The sequence below is a fragment of the Sparus aurata genome, chromosome 21, assembly GCF_900880675.1.
Source record: "Sparus aurata chromosome 21, fSpaAur1.1, whole genome shotgun sequence".
NCBI classification, from domain to species: Eukaryota; Metazoa; Chordata; class Actinopteri; order Spariformes; family Sparidae; genus Sparus; species Sparus aurata.
Genome location: NC_044207.1, coordinates 28,235,693 through 28,250,867, shown reverse-complemented (window position 1 = coordinate 28,250,867; position 15,175 = coordinate 28,235,693). Strand labels below are relative to the sequence as shown.

General features: G+C 43.9%; 1 protein-coding gene across 3 annotated transcripts in view; it reads left to right on the top strand.

Moving 5' to 3' along the window:
• Nucleotides 1-9,635, top strand: part of LOC115572562 (neuropilin-1a-like) — a 111,486-nt gene extending 101,851 nt beyond the window's left edge. Inside the window, exons 13-18 of one of the 3 annotated variants that reach the window (XM_030402757.1) lie at nucleotides 455-496; nucleotides 3,410-3,547; nucleotides 5,439-5,740; nucleotides 6,329-6,425; nucleotides 6,522-6,566; nucleotides 7,188-9,635. In XM_030402757.1, the coding sequence (XP_030258617.1) occupies nucleotides 455-496; nucleotides 3,410-3,547; nucleotides 5,439-5,740; nucleotides 6,329-6,425; nucleotides 6,522-6,566; nucleotides 7,188-7,459 (896 nt within the window). In that variant the 3' untranslated portion in view covers nucleotides 7,460-9,635. Of the gene's footprint in view, nucleotides 1-451; nucleotides 497-3,409; nucleotides 3,548-5,438; nucleotides 5,741-6,328; nucleotides 6,426-6,521; nucleotides 6,567-7,187 lie in introns of all 3 variants that reach the window. The other 2 variants (XM_030402755.1, XM_030402758.1) reach the window with 2 other exon arrangements.
• The last annotated feature ends 5,540 nt before the right edge of the window (nucleotides 9,636-15,175 follow it).

Genomic DNA, 15,175 nt, shown 5'->3' with positions numbered 1-15,175 from the left:
AAACTCAAAATTAGCGAGTCTGCTCGTAGAGTTGTGATATTAGATATTAGATGAAGCGCTCTCTGTCTCTCTGCTTTTTTCTTCTTTCTCATCCTGCGGCACTCGTCGTCTCTTTCATGTGTAAAATGTTGGCACTTCATGATTTTGAGGGGAGGGAACGGAAACATGAAAAATTCTCCCTCATCTTTCTCTTTCCGGTTCTCCTTCAACTTTCACACATAATCAAAAAACCCTCAGCTCTGTTTTTCTGTGAGAAGTCGGACTGAGAAAGTTAAAAAAAACAAAAAAAACCTGCCTCCTCTGGTTCTTTTTTCTGAATTTGTGTCATCTGCTGAGTTTCAAAGCTTCGAGCTGATTCCTCGCGGTGTGTTGAGAACGTGTCGGCATCTGTGTGGGTGAGAGCGAACCCTGCGACCTCTGACCCCTCTCTGACTGTCCCATCTGTCTCTAGCAGGAGGCGCCACAGCGGTCGACCCCATCATGGACTTAATGCCAGGTGAGGCCGCAATCTGCTTCCCTGTTTACTCTTCTCATCTTTCATTCATCCGTCTCTCCTCCTCTGATCTCCTCACCTTTCCGTTTTGCTTGTTTCATTTTTCTCCCGCCTCACTTCCTTCACCTCTCTCCTCTTCAACTTTAAAGTCGAGCCGAAGCTTTACAAGCGGATGTACAAATAAATGTGCCGCTCCAGGGTTGCCAGATCAGCGCATTAATTCAGCCAGCGGTCCCATCATTCACGTCTCCGACAGCGCCGGCCGCAGTCACAGAGAACAATGAAAGGCGACTTTCATGGGAGTAAATGGCTTTTTTTTTCCTCGCCCCAGTTCACAAATGAGACTTTAGCGCGGCGCCGCCCGGCCCTGACACGACTGGACTGCAGAGAGAAACGTTGATAGATCTGTTCTGAAATGCATCTGCAATTTTTTTTTTTTTTCCCCCCATCGACCATCGTGCTCGTGGACCCAAACGAAAGAGGGATGAAGAGAAACCGAACAAACCTAACGTTACGACACAAACGGTTATTTTATTCACCTCGCGCTCGACATAGCGATGTGTCGGAACAAAATGTGTCCGCGTTGTTTTATGACGCTCACGACTGAACTAAAGCAGCACTGAACGACCTTTTCTTATCAGGTGACCCCTCAAAACAAATCAGCTTCCGCCTGCAGCTCCTCTCCTCAGGCCTCGGTTGTTGTGAGCCGTCCAACTAAAGAAGTTTCTTTTCTTTTAGATTGCGCCATTTTTAAAGATTTTTTTTAAGGCCAAATGAAGTGAGAGGAATCAACATTTCATGAGGAAAAATTAGAGAAAAGACTTCAAGGAACAAGGTGGAACCAGCTCGGGGCTTTTCAACTTCAAACCCGACGCGAATTCAGCAACGCTTTCTACGCAGACCAACATCAACAGCGAGGTCATCAGGCATGAATAGCGCTTAACGACGACACTCGTAAAAACACATCGGGCTGCACTGTATACCGATGCACTGTATCAACAGTCGTAAAACATTATATATGTGTCGTATAATGCATGATGAGTTTAAGTGTCTTATGTATATGAGGAGGCCGTCCTGACTCCTGAGTGATCCGATCACGAGCGGACAGCTTCATGTCCTTCAGTCACCAGCCTGACTGTAATATATGTCTCCACGTACGTCTCGAGTAATATGTATTATATATATGTGTAATGTTTGCCGAATTTACAAGAAGGCTCGAGTAGTTAAGAATTTGTTGTGGACAGAGTTTCACAACTTTATAAAGTTTCTCCTCACGCAGAAACTCACAAAATTAAGCGATTTCTAAAGGGAGTCTGGGGGAGTTTCTACACGGGTGTGAAGAAAGTGGCCTTAATTGGTCATATTCACTATATTTATTACATTTGACCCTCAGTGAGATGTCGCCTTCTTCCAGCTGCTATGTTAACACATATAATGACAACTTACTTTGTAGACTTCTTCCTACGGACGATTGTTGAGGTGTGCGTAGCTGAGTGTCGTCATTCAAAACCCCATCTGTGAACCTCTCTTTTATATCAAGTTAAGAGCATCCATAAGACACTTAAACTTATAACTCACTTAAAGACACGTCTTTAATATTTTATGGTGCCTCAGAAAGCATGACGTGTTTTTATGAGCGCAATAATGCACCGTGAGCTCGCCGCACCCCCCCCCCCCCCCCCTCGTATCGAGCCGTGTTTTTGTTTCACTTTGCTTTATTTCTGCATGGGCATCTCAAGATCCGGTGTCACAGTTCATCACCATCATCCCCCCTCGTGAATACACCAAATTCAATTCATCTGCGAGTCAACCGCCAACTGGAGGAGAGAGAGGAGGGATAAATCCGGCAGAAAGGTAGAAAAATAGGAGCAGTGGCAAAGAGAGAGAGAGAGAGAGAGAGGAGGGTGAGACGAATGAAGAGGTAGGCAGAGCGAAGGTAAAAAGAGAGCGCCGGAGAGAGAGAGAGAGAGAGAGAGAGAATAAAGCCCTCCTGGGTCTCAATTAGCCGAGTGGAGGCATCGCGTGAAGACAGCTCGGGGTTGGAGGAGGGTTACCGGCTCCACAGTCATCTCTGCATCCTATTAGCCTCTCAGAAACAACGTGTCCAGTGTTCAGAGACTCTCCTGTGTTCTGCTGGATGCTGCGGTCGAACCGCCGCCGCCGCCGCCAGCCAGCCAGCCGACTGCTGGCACCGGCAGAACACAGGCAGGGGAAATGTAGGGGCTTTTTTTTTTTTTTTTTCTCTCTCTTTGGGGTTTTTTGTTCAGGAGCCACATCCTGCAGCATGTTGGTGGCACCACGCCTTTTCTCTCTCTTCCCTCCGTCCCTCCTTCTCTTGTTTCCCTCCCTCCCTCTGTCCTGATGTCCTGATCCCAAACATATGTACGTGTTGGCGCTGTGTTTTCCATCGGCGGCGACGTCTCGGTTCCTGTGTGTGCCGCCGAGGAAAAAAAGCCGCCCCGCGGCTCTCCACCGCGTTTGCAATCACAATCGTCTCTCTTGTCTCTCTCGGCCCGGTTCCATCTGCGCAGGCTCTCTTGTTTGGTCGGTTTTTTTTCCACAAGCTATACAATTTACGCCGAGCGTACAATACAGCAGGAACACATTTCTAATATTGATGTTACAAGAGCTGCTTCAGGCTGTTCTATTCTCCTCTTTAGCGGGTGAACACGTGCTGGATTGTAGTTCTTTCAGCCTGTGAACCGAGAATCAGTCGCCTCGTAGCGGCTAACGTGTTCGACGACGTTTGATTTACAGGAACTGATAAAAGGTTTCGGGGTAGGAAGACGTAAACCTCTGATCCTCACCTCCTCAGAGTTCAGCTCGTGTGACGCAGCAGTGAAACATCTCAACAGAAAAACCTCCTTTTATGATTAAACCCTCCCTCCATCTGCTGTTTCCTCTTCCTCTCCGCAGCCTACGTCTGGTTCGCCTGCAACTTTGACTTCTCGTCTTTCTGCGGCTGGACCGGAGAGTCCGGGACGGGCGCCGAGTGGCTCATCCGGACCAACGGGGCCCCCTCGGTCCACAGGGGCCCGACCCTCGACCACACAGGTAGGATCCTCGCGCTCACCTTTTGCGTCGGAGCCAGCTGGCTGTGGGAGCGCCCTCTGCGGCTCCTCTTGTTACCACGCAGCTGCTGAGAGACTTTCAGCCAGAGGATGGAATATTTTTAAATACTGTACGCTTTAAATAACGGCACGGCTACAGTCTGCGCTGCTGGGAATTCACAACAGTGCCTCTGCTTTTAGAAAAAAGAAAGAGGAAAAAAGATGCCTACGATGGGATAAGGAACTCCCGTCGGACACACGAGCCTTGTTCTGAAGGACAAACAGTTGGTGAACGTGGAAAAACTGTGACAAAGTTGCGGTGTTGTGTTCAGCGCGGTCAGGGGAAAGATGGAGGCACACAGTTCGATAGCGTTTGTATATTGATGGCAATTTCTCGAGACAAGTAACATTCATTCTGAAGGGGATAGAGTTTGAATAAAGCTGGATAAAGCCAGATTCGTCTTGACGTGACAGCGTTTTGCAGGAAAAACTGAGGCAAGATTAAAATCAAGGACATCCTGCGGAAACAATTGGACATCCTTCAAAAGAAAATGTTTTTACAGGAAGTTTGCATGGACTTTGAAATCAAGAGTTCTGGATTAATCGTTATCAAACCTCTGTTACTTCCATGTGTCCCTCACGTTGACGTGGATGTTGAGCAGTACGACCACCGGAGGGCGCCGCTGAGAGATAAATCGATATCACACAGACCTGCAATTTTCCTTTTACGCCGTCCAAGTCGTGTTTAATCCCATCCAATCTCCTCCCAGCTGGTTTTAACTGGCTGTTTGACTCTGAGCCCGGCAAAGTAACTTGTTAAAAACTTTTGACCAACTCTCTCAAACAGTTCTGCAATTTTTATAACTTCTTCCTCTTACCCTCGTTCGAATTTTTGGCCACACCGCTAATCTGCCCCCCCGCAACTACTCTGTATGGATAAGCTTTCAGAAAACATGCAGTAATAAGGACAGAAGGCTCCGTCTTTATCTGTATTCATGTCTAATGTGAGCAAAAACAAGCTGTAATAATCAGAATCGTAGCCCGGTTAGGATGAAAACATCCCTCCTTTATCTGAAGAGACTGATCTGATCCAGCCCGACAGGAGGTGTGGTGTAAACCTTTGATAATCCAGTTCAAACAGGTAAATATTGGTGCCCAATAAATCTGATCTGTGTCTCTCTGATTGGAACATATATATATACAGTATATCTGCTCGCCTCTTATTTGGTCACGCTGTTGTTCCCTGCAGGGACACGAACAGGAAGGTTGCAAAACAGAACCGGTCCGTAGGCGATCTCAGAGGATTTAAGGAAACATCAGCAACTAAAGCACAGAAACAGAACTGTATCCAAACCTGACTGTGAATATTTAATATACATATATATATATATATATAGAGAGAGAGAGAAGTCTCAGCACTGAATAGAGCAGAACAGAACCTACAGACGCTTCGATCCTCTTTTTGAGAATAAAATGAATGGACGGCCTTGAAAAACTTGACTTCTTAAAAAGCGTCCCGCTCTCAGATTTATCAGTGCGCCGCTGCTCTCTGGCCTTCTCCTCCATTCAAACCTCCTGTGATGGATGTTTTCTGTGGAGACAGCAGCTGCCGCTCTGAAATGAATGGTTTCACCTTGATTTCTTGACGTAACCAGATCACGGGTATAAAAAAAAATGAGCCCGCTGCGATGTGGAGTCCTTGTCTGAAGTCTGCGGATGTCTCTGGGAGTCAGAGAAGCTCCAAACAGCCTCACTGACTGTTTTTGATAATCTTTAAGGTCTTATTTTTGAAATTTGATCAACTGTCGATAGTCAACATATGTGCAGTGAAGTGTGTTTAAGCCGTCAGGAGCCCTTACAGCGAGTCTTACCTTGTCTTCTGCCGCCCCCTGCAGGAGGACCGGGGAACTTCATCTACATGCAGCTGAGCGGCGACGACGCGCCGAGTAAAACCGGAGAGGAAGACGACGACGACGAGCAGGTGGCGACGCTGGTCAGCCCGTCCATCACCACGCCGGACGCCGACCTGTGCATGTCCTTCTGGTACCACATGTTCGGGGAGCACGCCGGGGCGCTCCACATCAAGCAGAGGAAGGAGGCGGAGGCGAGCCAGATCCTGTGGACCGTCAGCGGACACCAGGGCAGCCGGTGGAGGGAGGGACGGGTCCTGCTGCCACACTCCAGTGTCTCATATCAGGTAACTGCAGAGGTCTTTAAATCATATGGACACTTTTCCTTTAATTGTGACATAAGAGGCTCAACTTTTGTTTGTGATTCGAGAGTCATTTCTTAATTTTTTTGTCATTTTATAGGATAAAAATGACTCTTGAAGGTGTTAATTCATCTTTCTATAGATGATACCAGAGCTGATTGTTATTTTTAGGACTTTTTTACTTTGTGTTTATTGTTTTGGTCGTGTGTTTTTATTCATTAAGTTATATTTATTTAAGAAAACTTAATATTTTCTTTCACATTCCAGGTCTAATGTCTGAATATAAAGGATGAAAAGTTCATTACTCTTTGACAGCGTGTACTTATGATATAATATCTTTATATCAGTCGGATAACACGGTCTTGAAATGATAACAGTGTCGTTTAGTGCATTTTATCCTCGTGTTGGTGTGCTGTTATCTGAACAAAAACTGACAAACGTCATCTGTAAAGACTCTACAAGCATTAGAGGAAAAGAAATTAAACAGGAAACCGCTGAGTATCAAGCACAGAAGGTTTCAGCCGGACTTTAGGTGCTTCGTAACCTTTAAAAGTCTCGTGTCGTGACTCGCAGGTGGTCGTGGAGGGCGTCGCCGACAGACGCAGCGCGGGTCACATAGCTGTGGACAACATCCAGATCATGGATGGACTCGGTGCCGAGGACTGTAAGGGTGAGTATCGAACTGTTATAGCTCACTTACTACCCCAGATACGTACGTGATAGTCGTGAGTTTAATCTAACGGAGGCTGTTTGTTTTCTCCTCCAGATCCAGAAGCTCCTACGTCTCCTCCAACCGAGATCATCATCCTACGTGAGTACACTCCCGACTCAGTGACGTTCCTGCGACGGTTAGAATTGTTATTAACCTGTTTGGAACTCTGATCTGGATCAACACAAGTTTCCTTTCTCTTAAAGAAACTGTCTGTCTTCCTCAAAAAAAGCTAAATATCTTTATACTTTGTGGAAGCCACGAGATCCCAGATTGATTTGAAAAGACGTCTTTTAAGCGGGTATCTTCACTGTAGCTGCTAAGCTAAAAGCGTTAGCACGTTAACATTTTACAACACGTTCAGTAATGAGAGATTTTTTTATTTCTGGGTGAACTTCTCCTCTAACGTCTGTACAAGTTAAATTAAAGCGGCTGTGACTCTGAGGACCGCCTGTGCTGAAGCCTGTTCTTTGGTGGTGCGTTCACAGACGATCCGACATCCAAGATTTAAGAGGCTGAATCCAAAAACATTCAGAAGTTATAATGTGGGGGAAAAAATCAAATCCAGACGACAAGCTAGCAAAAGACAGGGTTGTTGTGAGAGGGGATAAGTTTGGTCATTTCTGGGAGAAGCCGCCTTTTGTGTTTAATGATCCAGAACATGTAAAACCACCAGTCTGCTCCCGTGAGCCTGTAATCACATCTCGTCTCTCTCTTTATCAGCGATGGACTCCCTCCCGCCGGGCAACGAGCTCGGCGGCCCCGGCAACATGCTGAAGACCCTGGACCCCATCCTCATCACCATCATCGCCATGTCCGCGCTGGGCGTCTTCCTGGGCGCCATCTGCGGCGTGGTCCTGTACTGCGCCTGCTCGCAGGGCAGCATGACGGACAGGAACTTATCCGCCCTGGAGAACTATAACTTTGAGCTGGTGGACGGCGTGAAGCTAAAGAAGGACAAGATGAACGGACAGACTAACTACTCAGAGGCGTGAGGGGGAGCGAGCAGACGGGGCCGCGAACGCTCCGCAAAAAGGGACACGTGATTGCAGCCAATCAAGCGGGAGGAACACAGGGCTGAGGCCACCAATGGGACGGCAGGGTGGGCTGAAAGTGAGCCAATGTAATTTTTTTTTCTCAGGAGCGGCAGTGGAAGGGACTGACCTGCAGGGGGCACTGTGTATAAAGAATCTGTACAGCAAAAAAAAAAAAAAGAAGAAGAAGAAGAAGAAGAAAACTAAGGATTCTATTTGTTTTTCGGCGTGCTTTGTTGATTTCACGTAATCACATGCTGGTGTTGAGACCAATTCAGATGAAAGTATTGTTTGTGTACTTTTTATGGAAAGATAAGATTTGATTTTGTTGTTTGTTTGTTTGTTTGTTTGTTTTGGTTGTTTTGTTTTCAGATGTCATAATTTCACAGAGAGGGCGGAGTTTGTGAAAATCGCTATTCTGATATCTGGCTCTAAAGCTAGCCCATATGTCCCACTGTGTGTGTGTGTGTGTGTGTGTGTGTGTGTGTGTGTGTGTGTGTGTGAGAAAGTGTGTGTGTACATGTGTCACATTCACATACATCTGCATTTAAGGTGTGTATGTGTCTCGCCGTGTGTTCGTACACTCGTGTTTATCTATATACATGAAGCATCTTTCTTTCAGTGTGTGTGTGTGTGTGTGTGTGTGTGTGTGTGTGTGTGTGTGAAGGCGGGTACCATGGTGACCTGTGTCTAGTTCCGACAGTGCCTTTTTTTTCTTTTTTTCCTCCAGTTTTTCTGTTGCCTTGTTCTTTTTTTCTCATCGGCTGGCGTTCCGTCCAGGGTTCCTACACAAACGTGCGGGAAAAAGTCCGGAAAAATTTATGGCGTACTTTTTCCAGATTGTGGCTGAAGAACTACATATTTGTGATGATGTAGTGCGCTGACAGATTAACACGTGCGGTTGGTGCGGATCTGAAGATCGTCTCGCCTTGATGACAGTCGTGTTTTTTTTAAAGGTTTTGGAAAAAGAGAACTGAATTTCAGAACGGAAAAAAAAAAGTGTGTAGGAGCCCTGAATGCCTCGTTTTCATGGCACATGACACATCCAACATATTGTACATAGGTTTTAATATATTTGAGCGCCCTTTTCTATAGAAAAAGACACACACCAGTGCCGCAGTATCCTTTCTGTGTCGAAATCAAACTCCAAACTTCAGACAATGTACAGAGTTTTATCAGCCAGCAGCGCCTGAGCGGCTGTGTGAGTTTCTGGTCGCCACTTCGTCGGTTTCGTCGTTGTCTGCTTTTCTGTTTTCGTGCTCTGGGAACGCGAAAGGTTTTTACGACGCTGGAAAATCAGATTTTGAGATTAAGGAGGGAACGCCTCAGAGATGCCTCATGGGAAGTGGTGTTTTTTTGTACAGGGTAACACGGACAAAACCTCAGCACCCGCTAATACGTCGAGGACGGATCGTCAGGATTCGGACGTTTTTATATCACTGCTGACATTTCTCTCACTGGCGCACGAAAAAAGACTGTGAAACCTCGAGGCAGAAGTGTGTCCAGCCGTCCGTCAGAGAGACTTTTGAGCGCTTCTCCCTCGTGGAGGCTCTGAATGCTGACTGTCTTTGCTGAAGAAGAAGAAGAAGCAGGATTCAATGTTTTGCCATGACAATGCTGTTCTCTGTGTCGGTGTTTATCTCCTGTGTTGACTATCAGAGGAAGGTTCAAAACTGCAGCCGATCATACCGTCCAAATCTTACTCCACGTGTCCATTCCCGGCCCGGACATAACACACACAGCTCAGACTCATTCTCATAACAAAGATGAGTTTACAAGCTAATCAGAGCAGAGACCCGACAGACCTGCCTCGTTAAGTCACAGGGCTCATTAATGTTATTGTAAAAGATGGAGGGGATACGTTCGTTTGTTTTGTTTGAGTGTTTCCGCATTATTTCTTTACGTCTGTGGGACTCAGTAGGCGTTTTCTCCGCTGTCATCATCACAGAAGCATCTTATTTCCCGTCACCTGCAGGGATCAGTGTCCTCCCAGAAGTCTGTGAGGACGTCAGATCCTGGATCACAATCACTTCTCACGGATTGCTTCCTTTTCTTTCAAAATGTTTGGGTATTTTTCAGCGAGGGGTTGGTTCAAAACTGAAAACGACGAGCCTTATAAATACTGTACTAATATTAACTGCTTTGTTGTGTTTAAGCTTTTGTAGCTCAATGTGTTGTGATACTGGTCACTTGCTCATAGCGCTGTACAGTTCAGGAGGGAGGAGGATTTAGTTTTGACAGTCTTGAAATTACAGACAGAGATTTAAAAGCCATTAAGCAGGTTTAGTGCTGGTCGACCCGTCGCGAGAATTAATGATTGTGATTTACGTCTCTGCAAACTACGGATGTGTTGAAGCTTTACATTTCTTTATTCTGTATTTTGCAACAACGCTGGTTCAATTAGGTTCGGGCACAAAATAACACTAAGGTTAGAAAAAGAAAAGTCTGGAGATCGTACAGAGGTCTTCTTAATATGGTGGCCCTGAAGGTCTAAACACAACAACAAGACAGAAAACATAAATATATGATAGAAAACACACAACATGAAAGAAAACACAACAAGACAGAAAACACAACAAGACAGAAAAAACAACAACATGATAGAAAACACAACAAGACAGAAAAAACAACAACATGACAGAAAACACAACAATATGACAGAAAACACAACAATATGATAGAAAAAACACAACAAGAAAGAAAACACAACAAGACAGAAAAAACAACAACATGACAGAAAACACAACAAGACAGAAAAAACACAACATGACAGAAAACACAACAAGACAGAAAACACAACATGACAGAAAACACAACAAGACAGAAAAAACAACAACATGACAGAAAACACAATATGACAGAAAACACAACAATATGATAGAAAAAACACAACAAGAAAGAAAACACAACATGACAGAAAACACAAATATATGATAGAAAACACAACAAGACAGAAAAAACAACAACATGACAGAAAACACAACAAGACAGAAAACACAACATGACAGAAAACACAACAATATGACAGAAAACACAACAATATGATAGAAAAAACACAACATGAAAGAAAACACAACAACAAGACAGAAAACACAACAACACAGAAAACACAACATGACAGAAAACACAACAAGACAGAAAACACAACATGACAGAAAACACAAATATATGATAGAAAACACAACAAGACAGAAAAAACAACAACATGACAGAAAACACAACAAGACAGAAAACACAACAAGAAAGAAAACACAACATGACAGAAAACACAACAATATGACAGAAAACACAACAAGACAGAAAACACAACATGACAGAAAACACAACAATATGACAGAAAACACAACAATATGATAGAAAAAAAACAACATGAAAGAAAACACAACAACAAGACAGAAAACACAACAACACAGAAAACACAACATGACAGAAAACACAACAAGACAGAAAACACAACATGACAGAAAACACAACAAGACAGAAAACACAAGACAGAAAACACAACACGTGTTTCCTGAAAATGTTGTTGTTTATTGAATTGTTGTTGCATTTTCTGTATTGGTGTTGTATTTTGACCTCCTGGGCCACTGTACATTTAGAAAATCCAGTGGTGTCACACTTAAAAATGTTGAAACACTCGCTTAAACCTCCTGAAATGAAACAACAGTCATAAATACGTAACATTGACGTGATGCGTCATGTATCGTACACGAACAGATGTGAACATATCTGTGGTTTGCAGAAATGTTAAACGTCAACATTTATATTCTGGTGGCTGAGCAGGACTGTCGTATTTCCGCTGCCCCCTGGCGTGCAGCGTGGTGGTTAAATCTGCCCATTTTTTTAAATGTAGCATCGTGTGACATCGTGTGAGCTCAAAAACGTGAAGTGAGAATGTTCGTCAGTAGTCGAAACCGCGTCAGATCTTCAATTTAACACGAGCTCCTCCTCTTCAGATCAGCTCAAATCAAGAGAGACCGTCTTCAAATCAGATCGAGGTGCTCTGTTGAGATCATCAGCTCTTGTAAAATCACACAGCTTCAACCCTCAAAATATCAACCGCGCGCGTTTACAGGAAGGAGAACCAGAGAGGATTATGGGTATCACGATGTAATTTCAGTCTTGACAGAATGTGTTTGTAATGGTTTTTTTCAGCCAGACGTCCATAAATCTCCGTCCACACCCCTTTTTTCTCAGACAGGAAAAGGATGCTGCGGCACTCGATGTGAAAACAAATGTTGCACTGATATATTTAAAAAAAAAAATAATCTGTGTTTATGATGTTGATTTATGAAAAGAGAGAGAGAGCGAAGGAAGGAGAGGACAGTGTTACCGTTGCTTCTTTTTAACGCGCTTTCAGACGACAATGTTATAATTCTGAAAAGTACAAATTTGCAGAGATGTTTTTCATTCTGGAAAAAGCTTATATGCGTCTCTTTCGAAGCGTAACAGTTTTATTTACTTGGTATAATATCACCTTGTGTTTTTTGTCACTAACGTGCGTGCCATTTGTTTTTGTTCTTTGTTTTTTTTTTGTTTTTTTTTTCTTTGTATGACAAGAAAAAAGTGTTTTATTTTGTTTAATACTGCTTCTGTAATTTCTTTTTTTTTGCTGTCTCAGATCCAGAAAAAAAACTCGGAAGGACACAAGGAAGTAAAAAAAAAAAAAAAAGAAAAGAAAAAAAAAGAAATGGAAAAGCAGTGAGGCCTTAAGTGACTAAAAGTATTGTTTGTACTTTGACTTTCTGGTCAGCACCCAGACTCATCCGTCTCTGTTGTCTCAGACTCTGATCATTGACTATTACATTCCAAAGAATTGGATCAAATAAATGTTTTAAGTAAAAAAAAAAAAAAAAAAGCTGCTGTGTTGTTTCTGTTCTAACGGGGAGAATGGCCTGTTTTTAAAGGGTCAGTACACTCAAATTATAAACAAAAATATAAACACTTTTGTTTTTGCTCCAATTTTTTCACGAGGGCTAAAACTTCTTCTGAGGACGAAACAAAAGTTTATGCAGATGTTCTTTAAAATCCATGTTAGCTAAGATGATCCGTTCACCTCAAAGACCCTCAGGTGTGCTTTGGACTCGCCGCAATAAAAGGCCGCTCTGAAAGGTGCAGTTTTATCACACTGGGAGTGTCCAAATGGCACGCTGCCTGCTGGAACGTCCGCCAGAGCTGAATTGTTATGTCACCGTAAGCCGTCTCTGAAGTAGTTTCCAAGAATTCGGCTGTACGTTCATAAAGGCCTCTCACCACGTGATGACCACAGCAGCCCAGGACCGCCATGTTCAGTTTCTTCCCCTGCAAGATGATCTGAGACCGACCACCAGGACTGCTGATTCAACAACTAGTTCACCGGAGAACTGTCAGAAAGCCTCTCAGGGAAGCTCATGGCTCAGGCTCCTTGGTCTTCTTTGGTCTTCAGCTGGTTCTCATGAGGTTTTAGGGTGTGTTCAGGCTCATTGTCCAGCTGCAGTCAGCAACCTGTTGACACGAGGCCAATGATATTCACACCTGATAGTCTACTGCCCCCACACATATATGCACAATACCAGGACCCTAAATCTGAACCAGCTAAATGGAGTCCAGCCATCATAAAGTTGATGATTGGCTTTTCCTGCCTAAAAGAAAGAACCTAGAGACCTTGAAGTGAGACTTTCTTTTCATACTCTGCAGGAAGGGGTGGTTTCTCTGCTGTGCACTGCATTGTGGGTCAACACACTCAAAAATCATCTGAATACATTAACCTACCCGTGTGAACTACATACTCAGTCTGCTTAGAAGTATGAAGTGTGGCACTGGGACACACTCTGACCCGCACCAACACCAAACATCACTCTGAGAGGCACTCAAGTGACTTCGCTGTCTGCACGCCATATCATGCTTCCACCACAGGGCGGCAGCACAGCCTCTGGAAACCTTTATGCACGGCAGCGCCGGTGTGATAGACACAACTATCAATGTGTTACATTTGTCATAAAACTGTCTGCCTGAGCTCAGTGAATATGTTTCATGAGCCACGTTAACTTCAGCTCTGCTCGGCTCGGCCTGCACTGCTCTCATGTGAGCCTCGGCCATGTGGTTTCGGTTTAGATGAGGTTTCCTGCACCAGCTTCACATGCCATGCTGTCTCATTGTTGTGCTGCAAAGACTTTAAGTGACTTAAATGGACCATGCAACAGTCTTGAATCAGACATGTTTCTCAATCTGTGGAGGTTGTAGTGCATGAAGCAATACCTGAGGTTAAGAGCAGCTCTTGCAGCTGTCAATAATTTACCAGATCTTAAGATAGGCGAGACAAAGCAGCGCAAACACAGCGCCATGACTAAACTGTAAATGTGCATTAAACATAATGAGAAACACCATGAGGCCTGTGCTGCTTCCTGCCTCCTGACGCCGCACACAGCCGCTAAACTGAGCACATCGTGGCTTTTTCCTTCAAGATTTCAGTTTCAAGACATGATAACTCATTTTTTTTTTTGCAGCAAGTCTGGATTATCAACAGGTTACTATTGACTGTGTGTCAGCTGATCCATGCTAATTCTATGAATTACAAATTTGCTTGAGAGTTTGCACCACTGAAGCACTCTATCATCTGAAATACACGGTAGTCGATTACACCAGTAACTTCGTACAAGTAATCTAAGTATAATTTTGACGAACTTAAATTGAGTATTTCCATTTTCAGCTACTTTATTCAGCTTCTCCTCTACAATTCAGAGGCAAATGCAATACTTTATACTGCACTACATCTTTTTGATGATTTAGCTGCTAGTTACTTGCACATTAAGTTTAATAATACAAAATAAAATCGACAAAAAATGATGCTGTATTATAGATTAAGATTAAGACTTAATTGATGCCTGGGGTGAAATTCACAAGCACAGTAACGCATAAATATTTATCACTCAATAATATGATAAAAAAATGATTCTACACGCTATTCTTACTCAAGTACACGTTCTGAGGACGTGTACTACCTCTGATTTAAACAAACAGGTGGAAACTACGGGTCATTGTATGCCCTTTAGCAGACAATCTGCTAGATTAGCATGAAGATGTGGACCCACATGCAGTAAAGCTTGTGTGTCTAGACTGGTGAGCAAACCTGAAAGGGGAAGTTGAAGACAACAGTTGCAAAGCGGTTCACAGCCACCTGTCTGTGTCACAGAAACTGATCACTCAGCGGATTACCTCAGGTATGTGACGGGATGCCTGTGCAGTGATGTTCAGGTATGCAACGGACGCGGTGACTTCACGTGTCTGAGGCCGGCTGGCAGCATCTTCATCAGCTGCTGCATATCCATCACACAGCTCACAGTAATTATAGGAGCTAAATGTGGGAGGGGGGTTATGTAGACATCAGTTTATAGTTCCTTTGCTGCTTCGCTGGAAGAGGGAAGTGTTTTGTTTTGGGAGACAACTAAACGTATCACTGTTGATGTTACGCGTCAATGCTATTAAATGGTTACTTTCAGAGTCGCTTTACGCTTCTCCTTTCGATTTTCAACCCAACTGCATCAAGGGAACACTTCATTACAGCACATCTTGGCTTATCCATCTGTCCTTGTTAGATTTATTTTGATATAACGTTTAATTGGAGTTTTTTGTCTTAATGCAAGCAGGTGACTGGCAACTATTTTTTAAACTGCTCTGCACAAGAAAAAGGTCAGATGG